The sequence below is a fragment of the Hyposmocoma kahamanoa genome, unplaced genomic scaffold (assembly GCF_003589595.1).
Source record: "Hyposmocoma kahamanoa isolate Upper Pololo Valley unplaced genomic scaffold, ASM358959v1 63, whole genome shotgun sequence".
In the NCBI taxonomy this organism is placed as follows: Eukaryota; Metazoa; Arthropoda; class Insecta; order Lepidoptera; family Cosmopterigidae; genus Hyposmocoma; species Hyposmocoma kahamanoa.
Genome location: NW_020653851.1, coordinates 17,372,377 through 17,389,200, shown reverse-complemented (window position 1 = coordinate 17,389,200; position 16,824 = coordinate 17,372,377). Strand labels below are relative to the sequence as shown.

General features: G+C 36.8%; 1 protein-coding gene across 1 annotated transcript; it reads right to left on the bottom strand.

Moving 5' to 3' along the window:
• Positions 1 to 312: 312 nt before the first annotated feature.
• Positions 313 to 16,192, bottom strand: LOC113230374 (nucleoporin NUP188 homolog). Its single transcript, XM_026464281.1, has 16 exons — positions 16,158 to 16,192; positions 15,848 to 16,061; positions 14,833 to 15,437; positions 13,937 to 14,057; positions 13,346 to 13,459; positions 12,968 to 13,267; positions 12,028 to 12,536; positions 11,478 to 11,658; positions 10,879 to 11,143; positions 10,471 to 10,760; positions 9,106 to 9,402; positions 7,597 to 9,024; positions 7,403 to 7,521; positions 2,093 to 2,309; positions 1,271 to 1,477; positions 313 to 975 (listed from the first exon to the last, which is right to left on the bottom strand). Exons 1-16 carry the CDS (start codon positions 16,175 to 16,177, stop codon positions 385 to 387), a joined length of 5,478 nt encoding a protein of 1,825 aa, XP_026320066.1. The 5' UTR covers positions 16,178 to 16,192; the 3' UTR covers positions 313 to 384.
• Between the last annotated feature and the right edge of the window lie 632 nt (positions 16,193 to 16,824).

Here is a 16,824-nt window from a genome sequence, read left to right as displayed (position 1 = left end):
ACCGAAGGAATTGATTAACTTGTAGTCGTGGTGTACAAAAACGTAAAACACGGTGAAAATAATTAATGTAAAGAAAAAAAATATATATCTTAGGTACTACGTGAGATATATTTTTCTTTATATTTTATTTTAACGTACATAAGCTCTACTATAACGCATTTCAGGCTTATCCATTCTGTACCGCACACCCTATAAAAATGAGTGATATATATGTACATGCTGGAGTATGTTTTGAGTATTAATAAATTGTCTCACAACAATCTTGAGAAACAAAAATAATTATATAATAAATAAAATATGTATCGGTACATGGTGACATTATTTATTCAAAATATCTTACTACAATTACTTAATACATTAAAAAATAATTAACACAATAAAAAGTCACAATTCAGTTTGGCAAATATAAAGAAACACAACTGATAAAAAGTGGAAATAATCGTCCTCATTATTGATTAGTACATCAGTTAGGTTTGAATAAACAGGCTCGATTTCTTCTAGTGAGCTATCCAGACTATCATCGCTGTCTCTCGTAGTTTCTGCCCAAGAAACTCTTTTCGAACTTCTAGAAGCTTCTTTTTTCTTGTCTGTTGCCGGTGTAGAGTGAGATACAGGGGAAGGTGGGCCTTTGGTTGGTGTTTGTGCGCATTTGTCGAGGTAATGCTTACGAAGGATGTACTCGCGCATGGAATCTTGCGAGGATCGCTTCGGAGGTGGCGGGCGCGGCACAGACCTATCATCGTCGTCACTAACAGAATCCTTTCTAGCTTCTTGGATTTTTTTCACCTCTTCTTTATTGGGTTCTAATGGCCAAGCTCCAAGTTTGTTCCGAGTAAGATGAGGACGCACATGTGCAGCACACAGAATTCTCTTGCGAACGAAGTCGTGGTACAGCGTCAACTCAGAGCCCAGCTCACGACGGATCAGTTGTTTGTGACGTCCAGGAACTTTTGGATCGCGAACAGCTAACAGTGCCTGTGAAAACAAAAGTTATTTTTAGTAACAGTAAAGCTCCTTATAAAGAGTTCGTCCAGGGAAGTACTGCCGCCTTACGCCGAACGGTTAGCACTTGGGGAACTTGATGAAAAGATTCCGTTTGAGCCAATTTGGGAAACAAATTATTCTGAATTGGTTCTGGTCTGGGTGTTCCGATTAGTGCCCCGGATTGAATACCGTTGCTATGGTACTCATAGTACTAAGTTTATTACCAGGTAATTGGTTTAGTTATCTGGCACATTTCTTTTCATGGCGTTGTCAATTATATGTATACCTGAGAGGCGAGTAAAGTAGCAGCTGCCTGGGTAGCACCAGCGACCAGCTTTTCGTTAGGCCAGTGCACAGCACTGGCAGCCGACGAGATGCTGGTAATAGATTCGCTGCGGTTGACGCGGCGCGGGTCCCCTGGGCTGCCGCAGGAGCACAGGCGGCGGCGACTGCGTGGGGAACGGGAGCCACTGCCTTCTTCCGCATGGTAAGCCTTTGTCAGTCAGAGAAATAACATTTGTTAATTTGCGTTCTTCATAGCCATTTTTACGGCTTACGTAAGCGATATAGAGTAGAATTTAAGTTTGTGTTCTTCTTAATTGTACTATTCTTTTCTACAATATTAGTTTAAATAACACTAAAGTACAGTTTTTTATAATATTAAGTGACGGGACGAACAAGTCGTGCACCTGATGGTAGCGACACGCCTGTCCATAACAGTTGCAGTTTCACTCAGAGCTTTAAACTGCAAATATCTGAGGGGCACTAACACTGTACACATGTGCCTGTAATTTCACCAGCACCCTGGCGGCAGAAATAGGTAATGTGGCAGTACTTCCCTGGACGAACTCTTTCACAAGGAGCTCTCGTGCTAGCTGTAGCTGAAGTTTTGAAGTATAAAAAAATATTATTGTATATTCTTTATACATGAAAATAACATCCAAATATAAATAATTATGTACTTTATTATCAATTAAATTAATATTGTATAAAAAAAAATAGAAGTGGGTTAAACCAATTTTGCGCTGATGGCTTCAATCAATGTAGCCTCAATTAATATAAGTATTTATTAAAACAAATTATAACATACAAGACACATAAAACTTACGTGGTTGAGAGATCTGGTAAGAATTGCTATAGCACACAGAAGCGTCCCAAATGTAAGCTGTGGGAATGGTTCGTAAGAAATCTTGGGCGCGCCAAAATGGAGCTCCACCAGGGGTTGCCATCTTTCTAAATCCAATCCGGGATCCGCGAGAAGAGATAGGAGGTCCGGACTAAACGACAACAGACATAAAGTCGCCATATGCAATATTTCCAGGATTCTGAAAAATAAGAAAAGAATTGTATTTTTTAATAGCAAAAGTGCGCGATGATGGTCAAGTTCGAGAATGGTTACCTCTCAATAGAGCGATTGATTGTTTAAATACATGTGGCGACATATATACTCGACGGGCGATATGCACCTGCGACTTTATTACGGCTCGAACAGTCGCGAATGACTTTGACCTCTAAGCAGTAGGTGGCAGTAGTAACAATTTGATACGCCATCTATCGACCACTCGCTTGTACTAACACACGGTCAAATAAAGATAAGTTGTAAATTAAAATACAGAAGTGTCATAAATGTTTTTTTGCCATCTATACCTACGTTGTTGTTCCCTCATAGACAATCGAGAATAAACCATCGTATAAAATAAACATTACATAATATTTTATGGCCAAAATCGTAATAGCATAAATAGTGAGTATTAGATAAATCTTGCAATGATTCGGTAGTTACATCCTATCAATTAACAACTAATACTACTATTTTCAACTATAAAGGAGAAGTAGAAAAGAGTAGTAAAATTAAAACAAATACTTTTATTCGCTATATTTTAAATGCATGTAACAAACGTCAATATTTACTAATTAATTGTGCGTCATTGAAAGTATAACTTTTATGTATTATTTATCCAATTTGTTTTATACAATAGGTAAATAAACACTTAAATTAATAATAAAAAAAAAGTGATTACGACCAATACGACTAATTTGTTTTTAACTGATGGAAATTCCAACAATAAGAAGTACACAGTAAAGTGTAACGATACGTACTTTGCGCGAGGTCAAATAAATATACATTAAAATAGGTACTTTATTAACTATATTGTTAACATTAAAAAGCGTCAAAATGTAAATAGCGAGAACAAGTAGTTTAATTGAAGTTGGAGTACTATTTTCTAATTGAAGCATGGGTTTGTTGTCACGAGAACAAATATTTGCGATATTTTCTGGATCAGTGGTGGTTTTATTTTCTTTGTTTTCTTATTCCTTTAAAACAAAACTGCAGCAAGCGGCGGTGGGAGGAAAATGCAATGCAGTATAGTTTCATTTCTACTAAATAAAGTGGATATGTCTTTGCGTTCCGCGGTGCCTGACGTCACCAGCTTGTGCCACCACGGGCACTACAAACTGTGACTAGGCTTCTCAACAATAAGGTATATTTCTTTGAAAGGCAAACATTGGCTGAGCGACATCGGACTGCTTAGGGCGAACTTTGGAAATAGCAATGCAATATAGAACTTCAAATGTGTTAAATAAAGTCAATATTTCTTCTCACGGAAATATGCTGTGTGTGTGGTCGTGTTTTAAGCGATTTGTAGATTTTACATAAAGCACACATGAGAAGGTTCCGGGTTCAATTTCCGGCAGTACCAATTAGGGAAATGAACTTTTCTAAAATGGTTTTGGCCTAGGTGTTCTGGAAAGAGTCCGTAGCTCTTGGCCCTGGGTTTGATTTCCGGTAGAACCAGTTTCGGAAATGAAATTTTCTAAAATGGTTTTAGTTTAGATGTTCTGGGTGGTAACGCGGAGTATCTTCCGTAACTCTTGGTCCCGGGTTCGATTCCCGGTAGAACCTATTTGGGAAATGAAAATTTCTAAAATCGTTTTGGCCTAGGTGTTCTAGGTAGTGCCGCGGAATGTATTCCGTAACTGTTGGTTGCGGGTTCGATTGCCAGTAGAACCAATTTGGGAAATGAACTTTTATAAAATGGTTGTGGACTAGGTGTTCTGGGTAGTGCCGCGGAGTGTATTCCGTAACTCTTGATCCCGGGTTCGATTCTCGGTAGAACCAATTTGGGAAATTAACTTTTCTGAAATGGTTTTGGCCTAGGTGTTCTGGGTAGTGCCGCGGAGTGTATTCCGTAACTCTTGCTCGCGGGTTTGATTCCCGGTAGAACCATTTTGGGAAATGAACCTTCCTAAAATGGTTTTTTGCTAATAGGTGTTCTGGGTAATACCGCGTAGTGTATTCCGTAGCTCTTGGTCTCGGGTTCATTTCCTGATAGTATCAATTTGGGAAATATACTTTTGTCTTTTCTGTTGCCAACCACCTGGTCTCAAACTAGGGAACTCCCTGTACTCGTTATGAGTGCCAGAGAAACTGAATCCAAACTTAGGCATCACCAGAAACCCAGACCAGACCCAAGTTCAGGAAGTTCATTTAAAGAATTTGTTCTACCGGGAATCGGGTCGGCCGAGATAAAGGGCAACGGAATTAACTTCGCGTCACTACCCAGAACACCTAGGCCTTCTATTCCAGAACACCTAAACCTTCTCAGCCAGTGCCATATTATTTGCATGTATATTGTACAAATTCCACACTTCATCTTAGATTTATTTTGGCATATCTATATTGTCTAGTCTTTGGTTGTTATTAAAAAAGATGCAATGTAAATATAACGAAATAATGAATTTATAAATCTAAAATATAAAAACAAAGTCAAAAATATACAGACAAATTAAATTTAACACAAACACAAGTGAAATTAATCAAAAACAGCAACTTTGTGTGGCATAAACCCGCTCAAAAACACACCCGTCCACCCGTCGCAAAGACTGAAAGGCACAAACTAATAAGAGATCTGAAAGGCGACTGAGCGTAGTGCGCGCAGACCTCGCGAGTGAGAATGAATAATTTTTTTCAAATAATAACACTTAACTTATGAACTATATAAGTTAAAAAAAAGGGAACAATACATACTGTTTGAAATTAAATTATCTATTTTTTCATGTAAATTTTATAAACAACGGACGTATGCTTTACATGCTTTTTATTTACATGCTTTTAATTTATAGAAATTGCTTTTTATTCAATTTGAAGGACGTAATTGAAAATTTTATTTTATACAAAAAGCTTAATAAATTGAAGTTTTGCTCAATACGTTCAATGATTCAAGGACTACCAGCAATCATATATTTTTTTGTGATTAATGGACTATTAGTATTATTAGGAATTTAATTTAAAAAGAGGCTAATTCGTCAATCTGGCACTTGTTCCGGCCTTAAGTCGAGACGCAAAAAAGGGTCATAATTAAAAATTAAACAATTTTTACAGATCTAAATCGTTTGTCACGTAAATTGGAATGTTCTTTTGTAAATTGAAAATAAGCTATTTATATTAATAACTTCTATAACTATATCCTGGGTGTTAAAAAAAGCCACTGACCATTTTAAAGGAGCATATTGTTAAAAATAAAAAAATACACGGTCTCAAATACTTAACAAATACATAAATAAGTTATGGCGAATTTTGAGGTAACCACGCCTTAGAAATTATTGGGAAATGTTAACATAAAACAACGGGATTTTTTGTTTTATTTCACTAACGTGTTCTATTATTGAATCATATGCACAGGAAAAAAATGGACTGTGATTTTTTTTTATCACCCTATGGTTCAGAATATTATGGTGGTTTGCATTAATATTAGACATAACTGGTTGATGATGGATGACTTCACCCTCTCTGCCAGCCGTGATCGTGGGATCAGTAAAGGGCTCGTAACGTTGGTTTGTTTTAAAAAATCAATATACGCGAAATAGATCCGAAACAATAGTTTCATTAGAAATGAAACTACACATTATAAATGTGTCACAATCGCGAAAACTTAAGAAGCACCATATTTGTCTTATACTATGGCGGAGTGCTTCGTGCATTATAACACCCAAAAACGGATGGACTGATCCAAACATTTTTATCGTGACGTTGTATTTATCGTCAGACGACTGTCGTTCTTGTTCTATTCCCATTGTCACAACAGTCTGTCGTCGTAACGTCAAAAAGTCGTAAACGACAGTTAATCGTGTTGTTCTATAATTTCATTTAAATATACAAGTCACGACACTAAACCGTATGACTATCTGTCGTCACGACACAATGGGAACGTGCCCTTACTAAGTCTCGACGAGTTGTTAGTTTACAAATGGTTACTTTATTGATTTATTGGAGTACATTGTTTTTTTTTTTCATTTAAGTGTCATACTACTGATAGACTTGACTGGCACGTCCAAATTAAATCCCTTTCAACCAGAGTCAGAAGCCTCATTTACTTTTTCAAAAATCTCCGCCACTCAGCTGACCACAAAACCCTCTTCATGGTATATTTAGGACTATGCCAGTCTGTCATTTCATACTGTATCCCGGTATGGGGTGGTGCATCTAAGACCTCTCTTCTAAAATTGGAACGAGCTCAGCGGGCTATTCTCAAAGTTATGACCTTTAAAAAACGAACATTCTCAACAGCAAACCTATACAATGAATGTAAAGTACTTTCAGTAAGACAACTGTTTGTGCTAAGGACGCTTCTACGCAAACACCGGTCACTACCTTATTCTACTGCCACTGCAAACAAACGAAGGGGTGCACAAATGTGTCCTCCATTAAAATGTCGCACCGCATGGGCCAAACAACAATACAATGCTCTAAGCTGTAGCTTATATAATAGAATGAACAAACTAAGTCCGATTTACTCCCTACCGAAACACACACTTAAAAAAGTACTTCAAGAATTACTTTTAACACTAAATTACAATGACATAGAAAATATGTTAAAATGAAGAAAACCACATCATTCCATTCACTCCACACACTTACACCCAAAACACACACTTCAATTAATACACACTACAATAATTACAAGGTAAAACTCTTATTACAGTACACTTATTTCAATACACTTATTTACGTATACTTATTTGCTACTGAAGCTATTCGTGTGTACTATTTAAGCACTCAATGTTGAAGGAATCACTAACTCCTAAGATACAGGATTACCTAGTTTAGGAGTTAGGGAATCACAAGTATTGGCATTTCTTTACTATATTTTTATGTTTCTTTCTATGTTGTGCCTTGTAATGCCATTGTATTTCATTTTTCTTTGATCAATAAATTATTATTATTATACATTACGTACATTTGCGACTGTTTAGTATACGTAGCAATATTTCTAGCTAATGAAAAACAGTGATGAAACTGTAAAACGTGTCAAATCCCCAACCTGTATTGGGCTAAGGCGCCTGCCTTGGACTGATGATTATGTTGATGGTGATTAGCAGAAAGTGCCTTTATTGGTAAAGAAATAATGTCACTAACCGTTGGAGAACAGGGGCTTGGTGAAGAGCCTCGTCAGTAGATTGCAGCATTGGATCTGAAGAGCGTCGAGCTCGCATCATCATTGTCACACACTGATATAGACATGCGCTTATGCTTCGCTGTGGAATAAAACCAAGAATAAGACAAGATGCAAAATTTTACAATGTACAAAACTATATTGAAAGTAATCTCACCATGATTCCATTCAATGAGTTTATATTTTGTAGCCGCCACCTAGCCTCAAATTTTACTAACTGAACTACCAGGATAAGGGTAGATGCACACAGGTTCAGAGCGTCAATATTTGCGACTTGACGAGGTAATAGAACAGCTTCGATCAAATATTCCAAATGGACTCCAACGAATGTGATTGCGTCACTTGCAAAGAACTGCCCATGTTTCATCACCATCATAGATATGAAGTCCAAGCTATACGCATACACACGCCACCATTCTTGAGGTTTCCAGACCGTAGGCGACGACCCATTCGGGTCAATCTTCGGAGGAAGCAGTTGCAGCCACAGAAACTGGTCTACGTCACTTAGTAACAAATCCTTCGAGAAAGGACCCCTGGAATAAGCTGTCAGGCAACGTAATGCGGCCAGAGACGTTTGGTAATGACGTCTGTTCTGCAAACATATTTGTAGACAGCACAAAAGCTTGTTTATGAATCTGCTTGATTGGAACCATTGAGACAGTCCTGTGAACATGTCGTCGTACAAGTCCAAGCATTGTTCTAGCATAGCGAGGGACAACACCACAGGTGGTACGTCCTCATTCAATGGGTGCCCGTTTCCTTGAGTCTCGGACCGCGGTTCATCTTTTATGTAATCAAACAGTTTCTCAAGCTCTATGCTGTTGATGTTAGTCACGGCTCGAATAACACTTTGCGCTGTGACGCTATTCGCTTTAATTTTATAATCCAATATACTAATGGCCACAGTTCCGATTGAAAGTATAGCGCGGATAGCTCGTGGATGTAGACATTCATAGACTATAGCTGTATTAGTCAGCAAGTTATCAATTTGTTTTGCATTCGCTTTTCTGTTGTCAAAGCAATCGTCTTTCCAATTGGCCAACATGATTACGTACAATTCAGCTAAGATGACTACTAAGCGACCGTCTTTCAATTCGTCTAGTTCATTCATTAATGCATTTAAGCAAGACGCAACCAATTTAGATTTGTGTGCAATATTCAACTTAAACGGCAGGCATTTGCAGAATATCGTTGTGAAATCTTTCCAGGACGTTAGCAATCCTAACCAAATAGGCACTTTATCCACAGCTTCTACAGAATCGTCTCTGCCTTTAAAGGAGAAAATGTGATTAATCCATTGCTCTAGATGTTTCTTGCCAACATCGAAAAACTCTTCAAGCATTTCCTTAAGGTTTGTATCAATTTTTTCTCTTGATACAAAAAGTTCAATGCCAAGGACATTAAATATTTGCGTGTATGTTCTTAAGCCTGGTTGGATATCACTAAACAAAGGGCTGGTAAGGTGTTCCCAGAACTTTGGATTTTCTCGAAGTTTCTTTACTAAAATCTGCATATTGTTCTTCCACAAAGCGTGAAAGAGTTCCATAATACACCCAAGAAGTGGGCTATGAAGTAATTTCACATCCTGAAATAATTTGTAAATAAAATTAGACGTAGTGTTGATCCTTGTGGTACTCCTTGGTAAATCATCAGTTAACACACTTACCTCTTTAACAGTTCCTAAATAGTCTGCCATGTATCCAAGAATACCTTCAAAACTATCGTCTTCTATGTTTTTCTTTTCTGCGGTCTTATCCTTTTCATCGTTCTTCATATTTTCATGGTTGTTCATGAAGAATGCTTCGGTTAGGCCCGGTTGCTTCCCGATGCATGTTGCAACAAATTCTAAGATAGCAACTTTCAATTCTATTGTTTCGTATTGATCTCTTAATCGATCTAGGAAAATCACTCTCACTTGATACGCTGTCATGTCTAAAGAGGCGAAGAGAGACATTTGGAAATCCTAAAAAAAAGTATTATTAGTGATGTGCTAAACAGATGATTATAAATCTATAGTCTATACAACCTCAAATAGCTTTGGTTGATTCCGCATAACAGTGAAAGTGTTGAATCAATCACTTTCGAAAAAATACATATATAGTAAAATTGAGGATATACACTGATTACTGTATGGTATGAAAACACAATTCCTAAAAATTTTCACGATAGAAAGAAAACACAAACTTACATGGAAATTTTACAAGAAAACCACTGTATTCAATAAGTACTGTACTACTAATGATTTTTTTTATATCAATTGAACTAAATAAAACTCGTATCAAATGGCTTTAATTTAGTTAGTAAAAAAGTAAATTCTGAAATAAAGCCAGTGTCACTGGCGCTCGACCCAACCAAAATGGACCGTATTAGTACAGGAAAAATATGAATTCGAGCAGAGGTAGTATCGACTCTTAAGTCCCAAATGGTAATTTTTAAAGAGGCTATTAATTAGGCATTTAAAATCAATCATAAGGGCAAATAAAATATGTTAAGTTAGAAACAAACGACGCAGCCTAAAGCAATGTTTGTAAAAACATCTACATTCCAAAACATGAATTTAATCTTTACCTCTTAGGGCGCGTTTCCATTATGTCGTGCAGTTTAAAGTGTCGTGGTATTTAAATGAAGTTGTTCACATATAGTATCACACGATTAATTGTCGTTCGCGACGTTTTTGACGTTACGACGACAGACTGTCGTGATAATGGGAAGAGCTAGAACGACAGTCGTCAGACGATAAATAAAACGTCACGATAAAAATGTGAAGACAGATAGCTTAAACGATTCTGTCGTGCAAACGACAAGGCGGCTGCCGTGAACCGATAAATTTTCGTCACCATCTAGTGGGAACAGCTAGTCACGACAGTCGTTCAACGATAAAATTAACGTCCACGACACGTTACGACAGATACTCGTGATATGGGAACAGGCTAGACTCGATAGTCGTCCAACGATAAATGAAACGTTACGACATAATGGGAACGCGCCCTTACCTACTGAAATGTACAAGTTTGAATAGTGTAGTATTTACCTCGGCAAATCTTTTCAACAGTCGACAGCACAATACTGGAAGATTTTTATTAAAAGCATGGTTAATATAACTTGTCACTTTTGGCACCACTTTCAACGTGTCCATTTGTTTGTTTTGAGCGAAAATCAAACGCTCTAGAGGCGTCACTTCTCCTTTAGAGACCATGTGTTTCAATTTTAGCGAAAACATTATGATTGCCACACATCGCTGGATGGTTGATAAGAATTGGGACCCTGTGCCTGATGTCCAATTTGGTTCATCGTGGATCATTTGTTCCAATTTGTCGTTCCCTGAAAAAGTTGCATCATGTGGGACTATCGATAATGTTGCGGTAATAAAGCATCTACAAAATTAACAAGTAATTGTGTTTGAAACTATGAAGGAAATTGTAGTCATACTTCCACTTACCAATAGAAATAATCTTCAACAACTCCAATGCATTTTCCGTGTGCAACAAGCTGTAGATACACGTCTTCTTCAATAATTCTACGCTGTTGCCGTCTTTACTTTGTTGAAGAACAGATGTGAGAAATTTGGCGCATTTCTCTACTAATTTACGTCGTACGCCAGTATTAGTGTAACGCCAGCCGCATATATTGGGAAATACTTCGCGCAGGATTAAAACAAGGCCAGGGAGGAGTATGTCGATTGTAATACGATCTTCGGTTGAAGCCTGAAGAAAAAACAATTATTGTAACAAAAAAATATAAACCTAACCTAACTTAACTTTCATAGATTTCTTGTAGATGGCGCTGCGGCTAAAAAGTCGTTGAAAACCAAATACGAAGATCCGACAAAACAAGCACATATAAATATTCGTGAGGTCCGCTGGTTCGTTCAGTGGATTAGTTGGCATAGCATCTGACACGGTTTGCTAGAAGACGTCGGTTCGAATCCGGCCGGATATCGATCTTGGTATTAATAATTATAACAAAGATATACTTGTAACACTTTGAATAAAATTTTAAAAGAAAATATATAAAAAAGAAAAGTAAAAGGTATAGTACCTCATGAAAAGCATACAACATATCAATATAAGCACTCAGGAAGTTGTAGCTTCCACTGGGTTGTTCAATCGTCACTAAATAAGAACCGACTGCAGCTGAATCAAATGACGCACCATTCGCGTATTCAATGTAAGTCAGGTGGTAGTTTACTATTCGGGGAAGAAGACCTGTGTTTATAAGTCTGAAATAAAGCACATACTTATAATAACAATATAACAATTATTAAAGCGACCTCTCTAGCCAGCTGTTGATAGCTTTAAAGGTATCTGGCTGAGTGAAGAAATAGACTTCTCACAGATGGCGCTACGGCAAAAAGTCATTAAAAAAACCAAAACAAAGATCTGCAACAAGCATATAGCAAAATTCGTAAGGTCGGCTGGTTCGTTCCGTGGCTTAGTTGGCATAGCATCTGGCACGGTTTGCTAGAAGATGGGACTGGTTCGAATCCAGCCGGATCGTAGGAATTTTTTCCAAGTGTTTGCATTAATAAATAAACACAATATTTTTCTGACTGCAAAACCTAAAACAGGGAAATAGTGACGTTTCTTACCTCAAATGAACTTCTTTAAGGAATATTGGAATCAGGGTAGTACAAATTTCAACACATTCAACTAAAAGAGCTAAAGGCGGTGATTCTGCTCTCATGAATCTCACAAGAACATCAAAGACTCCTTCACTGGGCGTAACCAAATATTTTGGGATTTCTTTATCCTCAACTAAAGCTGTGAGTACACCTTTCAAAACTTTAGTTCCTTCGTAAACCCTTTGTAGTGTAGCGTTGATGTTTTGTTGATGATGTTCTTTCCTGTCCAGTGCTTTCTCGATTTCGCTATTGAAGATGGTCCAATAAGAATATGGTGTGCGAAAGTGTATCATGGTTCCCTCTTTTCGTTCCATTATTGTGGCCTTTGAGCCTGCCTCAATGCGATACGAAGGGTCTCCAAGAGGGTAATAATCGCGGCCAATGAGAGCATCATCAGCTTGCAAGGACATTATTGGCACTGAATTTGGGTTGTACATTTCGGTGTACACAGGTAAGTTTTTCAGTTCTGCTATTAACTGGAAGACCACAAACATAAAGGTAACATTCACAAAAATATTATAAATAAATAAAATCGACTTTATTTGACATGCAAGATATATAAATTATAAACAGATACAGAAAATCACATAATTCCTAAATAACACAAAAAAAGTAATCAAAAGCATGTTGACTCAGGACTCTGAGGACTATGCTAATTACATAGCCCTCACTGTTATTCTGCCATGGAACACTATAATCAAAATATCATTAATATTATTCATTAATATTTTGGCAGAAATAATTGACATAATATTATACACAACCACTTATTTTTACTTTTTCTCTTACAAACAAACTTTTGGTAATGAAATTTAATTAGTCAGATATCAAGGAGCTATGAACATTAACATTAATTATATTTAGAGAACTAAACAGCAGTTGAATTCATCGACGCTTTTATACTTACATTTCTAACACTACACTTCCCAGCCTGAGCCAATCCGGCGGCCAAAATCGAAAGCGCACTAAAGTTGAAGGGGAAGAACTCCAAAGCAGAATTCCAAATCGACACTACACCATATTCATCATCTTGATTGTACAATGTCCAAAATTCACAGGCAATGGTTGGGGACTGTATCAAATCTGCGCAAAGTTTCATAACTCCAGGTTGATGGCTGATAGTACCATCGCCGTCAAATTTGTTGCAGAGTTCATTGAGCAATCGAAAAACACGCTTTCTGGCCACCAGGGCACATTTTGATTTGTCCTGAAAAAATAAATAATAAAGATTTATAGCGGATTTACTTAATAAATATACTTTACATTTGTTTAGGTAAAAACTTACCGAAAAAACAGAGTTATTGAGCATTTGTTGTAGGAATTCAAAAACGTGCATTTTCAATGCTGTTGCTCCGTAATGCTGGTACTGACTTTCGAACAACTTCATGTGTTGTTCACTCTGAAATGTAAATTACCATATAATAATGAGATTTTAACATACAATTTAAAGATGACACTTAGTACTTGTAATACAGATGGGCGTCCAGCAGTAGCCTACCCTACATTTAATTAAAGGGTCAGGGGGCAGAATATACAGTCCGTGGCTCAATTAAGTATAAATAGGCTTTTAAGATTGTACCAAGACAATTCTGGAACTTTGTCCCGGTTATGGCATCACACAAATTAACAAAATTACTTCAAGGAAGATAGGACAAAATGATACTTTTTTTCCTGGAAGGACAAAGTATTTAGAGTCAGCCGTGATCAGTGACCTATAAAGATCCCGACATGTTGGTTTGTTAGAGAAAAAAAAACAAATATTTAATTTAGCTCCTAAAAAGTCGCTTCGAAATACGTGTACAATAAATAGGTGGAGAAAAAAATGGTAGGTTTTGCAGTTACAGTCTTTACATATGTCTGTGATTGTTATCATCACCTTCAACATTAACATCATCCAAGAAATAAGCAGAGCACTGTGTTCTGAGCTCATGTGCAACTTTGTTAGTTCATATTCCACACTTTCTTTTGTTTTATCTATCCATGATGAGAGTTGGGAGCTGGAAACAAAGTGACAAATCATTATCCCTTAGAAAACTGGTGTAAACAAATCTTTACATTTAAAATAAATTAGGAATCGATTCCAATACAATAACAATACATTTTACCTATATGAATTTGCATTACATTGAAGACCACAAGAGTGAAAAAGAATTTTACACAGATCACGGAAGTCAAATGCACAAAATCTTTTTGAATTTAATTACATAGACATACTTTTTCTGCATGGATTAATGAAATTCCATTCCAACAAGTGTGGTTACAGGAGGCTTAAGACGCGTTCCCATTATGTCGTAACGTTTTATTTTAGCGTTAGACGACTGTAGCGTCTAGCCTGAGCCCACACCTCGAGCATCTGCGGTGACAGATTCGTAGACTTTTTTTATCGATAAACGACATTCATGCCTTGCTGTTCTCACTGGATCGTGACAACAATTTATCATTTCACGGCAGCTGCCTTATCGTTTGCAGATATGAGACAACTATAAATAAAACGTGACAACAATAGTAGCTCTGAATATTGTGTCATCACTTTTTATCGTGACAGTTTATTTATCCTATGACTGTCATTCTAGATCTTTCTATTGTCTTGACAGTCTTGTAACGTCATAAAAGTTATGAACGACAGTTAATCGTGTTGTACTACATGTGAACAACTTCATTTAAACGTACAAGCCACAACACTTTAAACTGCACGAGTATCTGTCGTCACAACATAATAGGAATGCGCCCACAGACAAAATGTGCTCTTAAATATTCAAAACATTATCTTACATTTTACTGTCATCCAAAATGACCATAAACAGGCACACCTCCATATACATTATCCTCAGGCCATGCTCTCTATGTCTCTCTTCCAGCAAATCATTATACCCTTGAGTCTTTCCAAAGCTATGTTTTCTAAACAAGTCAAAAAGCCTATTAAATTCATTGTCAGAAAAGGCACTTTCATTTGCAATTAACAAAAGGATTTGTAATATAGCCAGTTGTTCACGAAGATTAGATTCCGCCCATTCCTGTCTGACAGTTTCACTTGAAAAATCGCTTTGTATTTTTCTTGGAGGAGGTGCAACAGAAAGTAGCTTTTCAAACTGATTCAATAGAGATGTTTTTAGAGTATCCATCCCAATGTCATCGATGACTTTTTTGAACTGTTCATTGTATTTATGATTTGTGTTGTCTTTGAATTGGATTATGTATTGCAGCAATTTAAGAACAAAGAGCCTTTCAGCATGATAAAAGTTCCATATGTGTGAAAGAAGGACAGTTGGTCTGGTGTCTACAAAAGCTACATTTTTAAGAGCATTGGCTGATGTCCCACATGAAATGTCACTGAGGTAATGTTTTATTATTTCCCATATTTGGAAACAGTCTTTGTCCTGAAATAAAACAAATTATTGTTAAAAGAATGACATATGGTACATAGGACATGTCATGGAGAGTATGTGATGGAATTGTATAAAATAATTCCACTATCCCCTTTCCACCATCAAGGGGAATATACAGGCTGGGGATCCATCACTATGTTGTAGACATGCCCATAATTTGCATGAAGCATTATGCTTTCATATTTATATGGAGTATAGTGGTGGAGTAAAATTTCATCTGCAGATTTGTTATCTAAACGCTATAAATCAGACCTTCTCAAGCTGACAGTGAATAGGCATTATATAGGTGCGCATGCTATATTGTCGACCTCATCATCACTTATGTTAATGGTTATGATAGGTACTTTTTGTAGGTGTAGCACTTAGAATAACATAAATATAATATAATATTAGGTACTCACAAGGTAATTTTGTAAGATGTTTACGACATTCAACAATTTTGCCTGGTCAGTATGCTTAGCCTGCAGTTGAGAAAATGTATTCGTTTTTGCCAGCTTGTAACTTGCGAGACCTTCTCGCAATCCGTCTTTCACCGCTTTATTATCGAGTAAAGTGGCCAATTCATCTCTGGTCAGACTTTCAGACGTTGTCCACCGCCACAAACGCTTCCAGTAACTGTATAAGCAATGCATTTTAGGCTCATACCCAAAGCTGCTAAGTTTTATGCCATTGTAATGGTTAAAAATAATTTAGTACGCTAAAAGATTATACCTTTCGTTGCTGGAAACCATAACTTGCGAACACAATAGTTACAAACACAAAACTTAGATTGTAAAACATGTAAAATCTTAACTATAATACCTATTATAGTAGGCTTGCAATATTTACCGCCACCAAATTTCTAGGTTATTTTTTAACTAATGTCAATTTTGCGTTTTGTTATTATAGCTGTTCAACGTAAAATTCGGAAATAAAAATTAAGGTAAATATAATTCGCAACAAAACGCATTACATACATACGTTGTTGGGCAGTTGGAGCCATAGATGAATATACCTGGAGCAATGGAGTTGGACACGAATACTATGCGCGGCGTTTTAAAACAGAATTAAATTGCGTTCGCAGCTTAACAAACAAATCATTTTGCATTTACTTACCGTAAAGTTTTCGTAGTTCACAGTTTTATCATTACTGTCTGTGGGTCGTATTCTAGAACTCTACTCAATGCTCTAGTCAGGATTTGAGCAGACTTGAGTATGATTTCAAGCACTGGAAATACGACCCTAATGGTAAGGACTTGAGTATGATTTCTAGTGCTTTGAATCATACTCAAATCCTGACTTGAGCATTGAGTACAGTTCTGGAATACGACTCTCAGTGTGTTCGTACATTCATCAGTAAATAATAATTTTTTTTTAACTTGATCGTAGCATCTATTAT